The sequence below is a fragment of the Amblyraja radiata genome, chromosome 21 (assembly GCF_010909765.2).
Source record: "Amblyraja radiata isolate CabotCenter1 chromosome 21, sAmbRad1.1.pri, whole genome shotgun sequence".
NCBI lineage: Eukaryota > Metazoa > Chordata > Chondrichthyes > Rajiformes > Rajidae > Amblyraja > Amblyraja radiata.
The window spans coordinates 3,903,942-3,916,451 of NC_045976.1; the positions used below are offsets into that span (position 1 = coordinate 3,903,942).

Genomic DNA, 12,510 nt, shown 5'->3' on the forward strand with positions numbered 1-12,510 from the left:
CGGTGGAGGCCGGTTCTCAAGATGCTTTCAAGAGAGAGTTCGATAGAGCTCTTAAAGATCATGGGGAGAAGGCAAGAATGAGGTACTGATTGTGGATGATCAGCCATGATCACATTGAATGGCGGTGCTGGCTCGAAGGGCCAAATGGCGTACTCCTGCACCTATTGACTATTGTCTACTTCAACAGATGTGCTACAGATTGTATTCTGGTAGGCAGCATCTCAGTCTGGTGTGGCAACTGCTCTGCTCTTGACTGCCGGATCCTGCAGAGTGTGGTGAACACAGCCCAGTACATCACAGGCTCGTCACTACCTTCCATATAGAGCAACTTCACAAGATAAAGCCAGCAAAGTCCGGTCAAGGATAGTCCAAGAGACATCAAAGAGGCAGATAGTAGTTCAGCACTGCTGTTTAAGAAGGAATTGCAGATGCTGGAAGGTAGACAAAAGTGCTGGAGAAACTCAGCGGGTGCAGCAGCATCTATGGAGCGAAAGAAATAGACAATGTTTCGGGCCGAAACCCATCTTCACTGCTCTTTGGTTGTGGTAGGATGATTCAGATGCCTGATAACAGCTGGAAAGACACTGTCCCTGAATCTGGTGGTGTGCGTTTTCACACTTCTATACATTTTGCCTGATGGGACAGGGTTAGGATACAGGAACTTGAGAGCTCAGACATCTAGACTTAAGGACAGTCTCATTTGGTTATTCTATGAATGTACTTCAATATTTTTTTGCACTACTCAGATTTTGCCTTACAATATTGCACCATTCTGCTATTTTACAATTGTTGGTGTTTTTATTGTTAATCCCATTCTCTTACCTCCTCTAGCAAAGTGCATGACACAATTGCTATGCTGCATTCCATTTGCCACTCTCCCAACTTGTCCAAGACTTCCTGCTTCCTCAACATTACCTGCTCCTCCACATATCTTTGTGTTATCCACAAACTTGGCCACAAAGCAATCAATTCCATCATCCAGATCATTAATACATAACGTGAAAGTAGTGGACCTTACAATGACCCCTGCCTAACACCACAAATCACTGGAAGCCAACCCGAAAAGGCTCTTCTTATTCCCACTCTTTGCCTTCTTCCAACCGTTTGTAGAAGTAGGTGAGAGTTGTAGGGGACATGCCGAACATCCTAAGCCTTCTTTGGAAGTAGAGGCGTTGTTGTTCTTCCTTGGTCGTTTCTTTAATATGCATGGTCCAGGAGATGTTGTTGGTGATATTAACTCCTAGGAATTTGACGTTTCAACCATCTATACTCCGGCCCCGTCAATGTAAACTGGGATATGTGTACTGCTTTGTTTCCTGAAGTCGATCACTATCTCCTTTGTGTTGCTGGCATTGAGAGAAAGGTTGTGGTCTTGATGCCAGGACACAAAATTCAGGTTCAACAGCTCCTTAAAACCCACCAACTGTTTACTGGTAACATTACCAAACCCTTTTGCTTTCATTCTTTCATTCCATTACAGACTCATTTTATTTCTTCAGCAACTGCAACGACTGCAGATGCTGGTTTAAATAAACACAAAAGGCTGTAGTAACTCAGCGGATTAGACAGCATCTCTGGAGAGAAGGAATGGGTGGCGTTTCAGGTCGAGACCCTTCTTCAGATTCTTCTTCCATTCTTCTTCAGATTTTTTTAATATCTGTTTTTATCTGTCTTGGACTAGCTGTCAAAAACATTCTGCAAACTCAACATCTTTTCGATCTTTCATCAAGATTATTACTTCCTAAAAATAACCACAGTCATTTCTTGGAAATAATGTGAAGGAAATATCCATGCTCATAACCAAACCCTCACCATCTCTCATTTATACGTACTGTACAATACAATACTCTCACCATCTCTCATTTATACGTACTGTAAAATACAATATTCATACCATCTCTCATTTATACAGTATGTTCTGTACAATATTCAAAGCTGGATTATAAGCCACATGTGTTAATTAAAAACCAGCTCTGATTATCCCATCTTGAAACTTGGTATTGAAATGATTAGTTTAGTTTAGTTTAAAGATACAGCACAGGAACAGGCCCTTTTGTCCACCGAGTCCGCGCCGACCAGCGATCCCCACACACTAACACTACCCTACACACACCAGGGACAATTTACACTTACACCAAGCCGATTAACCTACATACGTGTACGTCTTTGGAAAGTGGGAGGAAACCGAAGATCTCGGAGAAAACCCAGGTGGTACCGGGGAGAACGTACAAACTCCGTACAGACAGCATCCGTAGTCAGCATTGAACCTGGAGCTCCGGCGCTGTAAGGCAGCAACTCTACCGCTGCACCACCGTGCCACCCCTAAAACCTTTTGGAAACCTAAAATAAAAACAAAATGCTGGAAGTGCTTGTAGTATCAGTCAAGATCTTAAGCATTGGCTTTGTTTCTCAATCCACAGATGCTGCCCAATCTACTGAATAATTCCAGCATTGTCAGTTTTTATTAAATAAATGTGAAAGCTTGATGGTGTGTGATACGACTAGGCTGTGAGATTTTTTTGCAGTCTTCTAAACATTGTCTGGCAATCACCAAGGTGCAGAGTTAAGTAGTATAACAGCCGCAGGGAAGAAGCTGTTCCTGAACCTGCTGGTCTGGCAATGGAGAGACCTGTAGCGCCTCCCGGATGCGAGGAGGGTAAACAGTCTGTGGCTGAGGTGAGAGCAGTCCTTGACGATGCTGCGTGCCCTTCGCAGACATTGCTTGCTTTGGACAGACTCAATGGAGGGGAGTGAGGAACCGGTGATGCGTTGGGCAATTTTCACCACCCTCTGCAGTGCTTTCCGGTTGGAGACAGAGCAGTTGCCATACCATACTGTGATACAGTTGGTAAGGATGCTCTCGATGGTGCAGCAGTAGAGGTTCACCAGAATCTGAGGAGACAGATGGACCTTCTTTAGTCTCCTCAGGAAGAAGACACGCTGGTGAGCCTTCTTGACCAATGTTGAGGTATTGTGGGTCCAAGAGCAGTCATCAGAGATGTTGACCCCCAGAAACCTGCAGCTGGAAACACGTTCCACCTCCGTATTGTTAATATGGATGGGGGTGTGCGTGCTGCCCCGAGACCTTCTGAAGTCCACAATGAGCTCCTTGGTCTTCTTGGAGTTATGGGCCAGGTTGTTGTCAGCGCACCATGCGGCTAGGAGCTGGACCTCCTCCCTGTAGGCCGACTCATCGTTGTCGCTGATGAGGCCAATCACCGTTGTATCAACTGCATACTTGATGATAGTGTTAGTACCATATACAGGTGTGCAGTCTAAGGTGAAGAGGGAGTAGAGGAGGGGGCTCAGCACACAGCCCTGTGGTGCCAGTGTTCAGGGTGAGGGTTGAAGAGGTGTGGTTGTCTGACCTAACAGACTGGGGTCTGTTAGTTAGAAAGTTCAGTATCCATTTGCAGAGGAAGGGGTCGAAGCCCAGGTCGCTGAGTTTGGTGATCAAATTTGATGGTATAATGGTGTTGAATGCTGAGCTGTAATCGATGAACAGCATTCTCACGTAAGTGTCTCTGTTGTCGAGGTGGGAGAGGGCGGAGTGAAGTGCCATTGAGATGGCATCCTCCGTACTCCTGTTCTTACGGTAGGCAAACTGATAGGGGTCCAGTGTGGGGGGCAGGCAGCCTTTGAGGTGTGCCAGGACCAGCCTCTCGAAGCACTTGGTGATGATGGGAGTAAGTGCAACTGGGCGGAAGTCGTTGAGGCTTGCCGCAGTGGAGTGTTTTGGCACCGGCACGATGGAGGTGGTTTTAAGGCACATGGGGACAACTGCTTGGGCAAGTGACAGGTTGAAGATGCCAGTCCAGACGTCTGTCAGCTGCGCAGCACAGGCCCTGAGGACGCGCCCGGGGTTGCCGTCAGGGCCAGCAGCCTTTCGTGCATTAATCCTACTCAGTGCCACGTATACGTCGTAGGGGGTGAGTGTGAGGGGCTGGTGATCGGCAGGTAGCACAGCCTTGATGGCCATCTCTTGATTGTCCCTGTCGAAGCGGCCATAGAAGTGGTTAGGCCCCTCAAGGAAGGAGGCGTCGCTGGATGTGGGGGTAGTGTTGGTGGATCTATAGTCCGTGATGGCCTGGATGCCTTGCCACATGCGTCGGAGGTCGGAGGTGTTATTGAAGCGCTCCTCAATCCTTAGCAAGTAGCTATGCTTGGCCTTCTTGATGCCCCTTTTCAGGTTAGCCCTGTATGAACTGTAGGCTCGAGCATTGCCTGACCTGAAAGCGGTGTCCCGTGCTTTCAGCAGTAGCCTGACCTCGCTGTTCATCCATGGCTTCTGATTCGGGAATGTGGTAATCCGTTTGAGGGAGATGACACTGTTGATGGTGGAGTTGATAAAGTCCAAAACAGAGGATGTATAAGAGTCAATGTCCGTGTGGGAATGTTTATGTTGACTTTTATGTAGTTGTGTGTCTTGTTGCTTTTTTTCTATAATGACTGTATGCCAAATCAAATGTCACTGTACCTTAAATGGTACACGTGACAATAAAGGACCATTGAACCATTGAACACAGACACGCGCGCACACACACACACACAAATATACATACACACACACACATTCAAAAAAATGCATATACACACACATGCACACATATACACAATATACACGCACACACACATATACATACATTCATATATGCACACACACATACATACACACACCACACACACATTCATATATATATATAGATATATATATATATACACTCACACCCCACACACACATGGTGCAGAAAGGAATCTCCCGTGGGGATTCATCCCGAAAGGGAAAGATATATCAGCCATGATTAAATGGAGGAGTTGACTTGATGGGCCAAATTGCCTAATTCTGCTCCTATCACTTATGAACATATGAACGTGTGTGTTAGGAGATTCTTAATACATTTCTTTTCTCTTGGCTCTGCAGGTGAGACGGCTGAAGGTGGCAAACTGTAGCAAATACAGTTCGTGTGAACGTTGTTTGTCGGCACAGGACCCGTACTGTGGATGGTGTGTGAACGAGGAAAGGTCTGTTCGTGCAAAGCAGCCGAGTAGCAGCAACACTGCTGTACATCTACCTCATAAAGCAACACTGATGTTAATCTGAAGATAGAGGAACTCAGCGCACCAGACAGCATCTCTGGAGGAAAGGAGTAGGTGACGTTTCGGGTCAAGATCCTTCTTCAGACTGAGCCCGAAACGTCACATTCCTTTTCTCCAAAGATGCTGTCTGACCAACTGAGTTACTTCAGCTTTTTGTGTCTATCTTTAGTTTAAACCATCATCTGCAGTTCCTTCCTAAACACTGATGTCAATCTGTTTTGTAATCTAAATCAGGACAGTTTTTGTGAGCAGGAGTATTTTTCTGCACAATTTCAAGGTTATTTATTTGGTTTATGTTGCTCCTGCAACTGTCCAACCTCCTGGTCTTTATAATATTATAAATAATACTATATATAATACTAACACTAGATGGCCAAAAATGACGGCCGTAGGTGGCGGCGTTCTCTCAGAAATCGCAGCACAGATCGCCAAAACCGGTCAAGAACAGACTTTTAGTAATATAGATATATAAAACTAATACTATGGGCATGAACATTCTGGACCCAACCTGATGCTAGACTCTTCATAGTGGGCCCTCTCCACCTATACTCACTTCTCATTTGAGTTGAATTTGGTTGATTGTCACGTGTACCGAGGTACAATGAAAAGCTGTTGTTGTGTGCTAACCAGCTAGCGGTAAGACAATACATGATTACATTCGACTCATCCGCAGTGTACAGATACATGATAAAGGGAATAATGTGAATAACGTTTGGCATAGTTAAAGTGTTATCCCACTTTCTCACCCACTCTGTACACACTGGGGGCAATTTACAGAGGGCCTATTAACCTACAAATCTGCCCCCATTTTTTGAAATAAATTATTGACCCAATTATACTTCCCCTTAATGCAGGGGTCAAACACATTTTAGGTCACTGGCCGGATTGGGCAAACTGAGACTTCATGCAGGCCAGATCAGTTGTGCACGCGCAAACGCACGCGCTTTCTCTCACGGTTTTCGTTCCCTTCATTTTTTCTACCTGCTCTCATGTGTCTCGGTCTCGACTATAACTACAAAGCGTTTCACTTTACAAATTTTGTTTCTTATGAAGAAGATTGCCCAGCAAGCATTACTTTTATGGGCCTGTCCCACTTAGGCGATTTTTCAGCAGTCGCCTGAAAAACCGGGAACTGTAACGGCGACTGTCAGAGTGGAACACAAACACATCGCTTCCTTCACCAGACCGTGTGAATTTTTTTGGCAGCGCTCCCCCTGCTTGACCTATCTAAATAATTCACACGGTGCAAAGCCAAGGTGATACAGGCACACACCGCGGTGAGCAGGAATGTCGCCGCTGTAAAAAGACTGCTAAAGCACAGTAAGTCCTTTAAAAGGGGGGGAGGGGGGGAAAGGAGCAGAGACAACTTTTAAGAAGCCAGAGATACACGGTTGTGAAGTTCGGCTGACATTTAACATTACCGGTCGGTTATCCTTAATTCTTAAAACTACTGCTTACCTTTTTTCCCCAATGAGCCAATGAAATTCACTGGTCAGCACTGGCTATAACTTACGAGAACCTTCGACCTCCTGGCAACCCACTTTCGGCTCGAGATTTCTCGCTATCTTTATGGCGGCTTCATTCTAGTCGCCACTAATTTTTCAACATGTTGAAAAATTAGTGGCGACTAGAATGAGGCCGCTACTAGTTCCCAGAATACAGGAACTTCTCACGAGGTCCATTAGGATTGGAATTAACTTACAGTCGTAAGCTACAAGAAAGTTGTGATGAGAGAAAAACAATGCTATTTTGGCTAAGATTTCTGGAATGGGGGGATGGGGGTGTCTGGTCTGGGACGGGGTGTCTGGTCTGAGGTAGAGGGGGATGTCTAGTCTGGGGGGAGGGAATGTCTAGTCTGGGGGGCGGGCAGTGTCTGATCTGGAAGGTGGTGTCTGATCTGGGGAGGTGTCTGGTCTGGGGGGAGGGGGGTGCCTGGTCTGGGGAAGGAGAGTGTCTGGAAAGGGGATTTCTGGAATGGGGGGGGGGGGGCGTCTGGTCTGGGGAGGTGTCTGGCCTGCGGAAGGGTTGTCTGGAATGTGGAAGAGCCAGGGGGGTGTCTGGAATGGGGGTGAGGGGGATGTCTAATCTGGAGAAGGGGGGTGTCTGGTCTGGGGGGGCAGCGCATCGGATGGTCGCCAAATTCAGACGACGTCTCACCTACCCGCAGGCGGTGTCTGGAGGGGCACTGTTCTCTGCCCTGGCGGTCGGGAGCGCCCGTCATCAGCGCAGTGAGGAGGCAGCCGCCGATGGCGATGATGAGCCGGGCACCGAGAGCGTCCACGGCGGCGGCAGCGCGGTCTCGCGCTCAAAGATCACAGAGCGGATCTTTGCTCGCGCTCACCCTCCCGCCGCGCGCACGCGCAGTGGACCTGCCCGCCACCGCCGCCGCTCGCACGCACAGTGGTCCCCGCACGCGCAGTTGTTGCCGCCCGCGGGAGCGCGCCCTGGGGCCGCTCGAGACGCCGCCGCCCGCATCAAGTGAACGGTTTAATTAATTGTCAAATGTTCATTCTCACCTCTACCAGGCCGCCTGTCCCGCTGAGCTACTCCAGCATTTTTTGCGACTATCTTCGGTGGGCTGCTTCTTCTTCTTATAGGATTCCGGCAGTGTAGACGCTGCTAAGCGTATTACTGCCCTCCACAGGTCAAAGTTTGAACTAAATTCTTACATACAGTCCTGTAACTTGCAGGAATTGAAGAACAGCCCTGGATATCAGTTGATGTTTCTCACTGTCCAAACAAAGATGAAACAGAAAAAGCCTCAACTCCAAGTCCTGTCAGTCTAACAAACAATACTTTTCTTTCTACCCTGTACTTTTTACATTCTAGGAAAACATGCTTAACTGTCTCATTACTTCCACATTCACACAAGCCAGAAACATGTTTCCCTACAATGCACAAATAGTAATTTAACCCACAGTGTCCCAACCTCAATCTACACAGTTTAACTGAGTCCCTACGGGACAGAGATGTACAGAAACATATTTTCCTAACTTCAGATTGTATAGAAAAGTAGTGTCTACCCCTGACTTCCATTTCCCATCCTCTCTGCCATTCTTTTGTTAAGCCCTCTTTAATTATTTCTCTCAGTTCCACTCTCCCCAATAATACATGGATATCTATTTCTCTTCTTAAACTCTCCTTTGCTATGGGGTCCACCTGCTCATTCCCCCTCACCCCAGCATGCCCGGGAACCCAGCAAAAAGTGATGTTACACGCAAACCCAATTCTAGAAAACACACTCAAGATCTCATTTAGAATGTCAGGACGAGCTTTAGATTTCCCTACTTTTAAAGTTTCAAGAGCAGCTGCAGAATCAGAACAGATAATGACTTCACTAAAACTGGCTTCCTCAATCCAATATAGAGCCCATTGAATTGCCATTAATTCAGTCGTGAGAACAGAGCTTCCATCAGAAATGCGCCGGCCAATCTTCAACCCAAGCTGCTCCACATACACTCCAAACCCAGCTCTCCCACTAACTGGATCTTTAGATCCATCTGTAAAAACAATCAAAGTGCTCTCACTGATTGAATTAAGATATTCCACTATTCTTGGAGTCACCATCTTCGGTGTTCAGTGTATATATACATTATAAATGGTCGTGAATTTACTTTTTTCCCCCCCAAAATCACCCTGAGGGCTGGATTGGACCCCAGTAATTTGACACCCCTGCCTTAATGTCTTAATGTTAATTTGACACACCTGCCTTTATTCTGAACCCTCCTCCTGTATCGGAGCATTTTGTTCAATCCTATGGATAATACTGAACTTAGAGAGTTTATAACAGAAGAAACCTTTAGACAGGTACATGGATGGATAGGGCAGGTTTATGGGCTAAACGCATGCAGGTGGGACCTGTATAGATGGGACATGTTGGTTGGTGTGGGCAAGTTGGGGCGAAGGGCCTGTGACTTAGGCTCTATGAGGAGGTCATTCAGCCCATCGTGTCAGTGCTGGTCAATGTGAAGCTCCCCGGCATAAACCCATGTACCAACACTGGGTGCCTTGGCTGGTAGGTTATGGTCTTTAAACACAGATATAAATATTGTATAAATGTGATTAAAATGTATACCTTTAGTAGCAATGTTACAAAATTTTGAGATTTTAAAAATCAAGTCTGTAATTTATCCCATCAGATAAAGCATAAAAAGAAGTTTAATTTGACACCTAATTCACTTTCATATCTCAAGTATTTAAAAATTTATGGCCATTTTCATACTCGGAAATTAGCATCTTGTTCCCTATTGATTTTCTATGGACATAACAAAAAAGCTGTGATCGTGGACAGTCAAAAGCCCATAACCTTCTTAAAAATTAAGAGAACTGAATGACATTTTCAGTTATCATGGATTGAAGCATTCTGAAACAAATATAAAATAATCTTACTTGGATGACCTGAAATTAAAGCATATAATTAGTTAGTTCCCCAATTGTAGCTAATTACAAAACTCAATTACTAGATCTAAACATCTATCCATTTCTTAAGAAATGATTAACATTTTTAAATAGCCTAAGTTTCCAAATAATATTCACAAAGAATTCACAATAAAACATGATTTTTAAATCTCATTTACATTAATTTATAGGCCAAATGGAAGGAATTTAGTGTTCAATTGCTGTAAATTAATGGCATTTAAATCAGCTTGCAAGTGGCTGCGCTGGTTTAGAACGTTCACATTGCGGTAGATTTGTGCCCCCAAATGCCCAGAAAAATACTGCGGGATATAATGGGCCCCAAATTACCTACTCGCAACATTAAACTTTGTATAAAGGGATCTTAAGAAGCCCTTTTTAACGTAAAAATAAACAGCCTACCTTCTATTGTCCCCTGTATGGGATCCGGCCCGTTGTCGGCGGTCGCGGGTTTAGAGGTTAATTTTTAACCTACTATAACAAGTAAATAAAGCCCTTAAAACTAATAATAGCTCCAGCGACAGAATCTTCCAGCGATTTTTCGTTAATAATTAACTAGGCTGAGCAAGCTCGGTTTAAACAACCTAGGGAAAATCGCGTTTTAAACCCGCCCCCCTCTAAACGGCGCCAAAATCGCGCACACGGGCTGGGACAGATTTTCAGCAACGCTTCAGGTACGTTTTACAACATACCTACCTTTAGCACTCGTCATGCATTGAGTTTCTCACTCATCATCTGATGAGTGGAAAAAATTAATCTATCTTCATCCTAATCCTTCTTCAAATTAATTTCAATGTCTCTGGTTTTGTACTTCCCTGGTAAGGGTACCAGGTTCTTCTTAATTACTTTGTAATTTTATATGTACTCCTTAGCTTCCTCTGTTTCAAAGCAACCTACTCCATCTTTCCTTATGTGTACAACTTTTTAGTCCTGGCAACATGCTGATAAATCTCCTGCTCCTTCTTCAACCCATTCACATCGCTCCTCTATTGTGGTGACCAGAAATGTCCAGCTCTTGATTTAACAACCCCTGTCTTGGGTCATTGCCTTGGGATGAAGGACATGTAGAGTTGTAACCAGGGGATTTTTTGTTAAAGTCCAGAGGCCAATATCCCATCATCCTGACACAATGAGTTAGATGTTGTCAGTTCTTAATAACTAGGCTGAAGATAGGTACAAAGTGCTGCAGTATCTCAGCCGACCAGGCCATATCTCTGGAGAAAAAGGGTGGATAACGTTTCCAATCGAACCCATCTTCAGACCCGAAACGTCACCCATATATTTTCTCTAGAGATGCTGCCTGATCCGCTGAGATACTCCAACACTTTGTATCTTTCTTCGGTATAAACAAGCATCTACAGTTCCTTCCTACACACTAATATCTAGGCCATTGGTTTAAGTGTTTTGTTTGCTAATAGATCGCCATTGTCCATTTTGATTGACCTGCACTGCTGAACAAGGTAGTGCCTAGAAAACTATTTTGCTGCGGTGACACATTGCTGCCATTTTCAGATGATAACCGTGCATTCATCGTCATTTTGGTAATATCCAAAATCCGTTGCTTTTTGCAACGGGCAAATGTTAGTATCAATAATATATAGTGTTATGACCTCAAAAAAATGCCTGCTTTCCTGTGTATTAAAAGGCAGGAATTTAAAGCTAAAATTAACATTCTCATAATTCCACTCAATACAATTTACGAAAAGTGTCGATTTTTTACAGGTGCTCCTTTAACAGTGAATGCCAAAAAACAATTTGGATAAAGTTCACAGGACAAGCTGATAGTTGTCCAAAAGTTGCCTTTCAACCTTCGGCAATTGCTGATACTTTGGACAAGGCACAGGTAATATCAAATTAACTCAGACTTTAGAAATTACATTGTGGATTGTCTTAATATGTCCATTTTGTGCACAATTGACAATTGCCACAGAAGGCTGTGGAGGCCAAGTCAATGGATATTTTTAAAGGAGAGATAGATAGATTCTTGATTAGTAAAGTGTCAGAGGTAATGGGAAATGGCAGGAGAATGGGGTTAGGAGGGAGAGATAGATCAGCCATGATTGAATGGCATAATTCAGCTCCTATCACATGGCATTATGAATTGGGAATTCAAGATTTCCTTTGTCCAAATAGTGATTAGAATGTGGATCATGCCGTTGCAGGGAGTAAATGAACCAAATAACAGGGGAATCCCAAAGGGGAATCAAGGTAAAAATGTGAAGCAGAAGGGAACAGAAGGAAATGCCAAAGATAGGCACAAAATGCTGGAGTAACTCAGCGGGTCAGCCAGCATTTCTGGAGAACTCCATTGAGTTACTCCAGCATTTTGTGCTTCTCCATTGAAGGTACCTGTCCCTCTGATTTACTCCAGCATTTTGTGTCTATCTTCGGTGTAAACCAGCATCTGCAGTTCCTTCCTACACAGAAGGAAATGCCAACATTGTGTGATAAAGACAAACGGAGGAGCATCATGTAAAGCATAAACTCTAGCAGAGAACAGCAGGGCCAAATGGCTTTTTATTCTGATGCGATACTGCTTAAACTCTGAAACTAGATAAAGACATAATGCAACAAGGAATAGGAGAAGCAAGGAACTGAAGATGCTGGAATCTTGAGCAAAACACCAAGTTCAGCATCTGCAGCTCCTTACATCTCTTATTCCTTGTTGCCTTATGTCCTTACCTAGTTTCAGAGTTTATCCAGTATCACTTCGGAATAAAAAGCCATTTGGCATCTAGAGATTAGAGATATAGCACGTAAACAGGCCCTTCGACCCACAGTGTTCGCGACGACCATTGATCCCCGCACACTAACACTATCCTACACAGACTAGGACCAATTTACATGTATAGCAAAGCCAATTAACCTACAAACCTGTACGTCTTTGGAGTGTGGGAGGAAACCGGAGATCCCGGAGAAAACCTATCTAGGTCACGGGGAGAACGAACAAAATCTGTACAGACAGCACCTGTAGTCAAGATGGAACACGGGTCTCTG

The 12,510-nt window shown here is 44.6% G+C and overlaps 1 protein-coding gene across 1 annotated transcript in view; it reads left to right on the forward strand.

Moving 5' to 3' along the window:
• plxnc1 (plexin C1) overlaps positions 1–12,510 on the forward strand; it is a 134,859-nt gene that overhangs the window by 42,164 nt on the left and 80,185 nt on the right. Inside the window, exons 4-5 of the mRNA XM_033039317.1 lie at positions 4,922–5,022; positions 11,236–11,356. Of these exons, the coding sequence (XP_032895208.1) occupies positions 4,922–5,022; positions 11,236–11,356 (222 nt within the window). The remainder of the gene's footprint in view (positions 1–4,921; positions 5,023–11,235; positions 11,357–12,510) is intronic.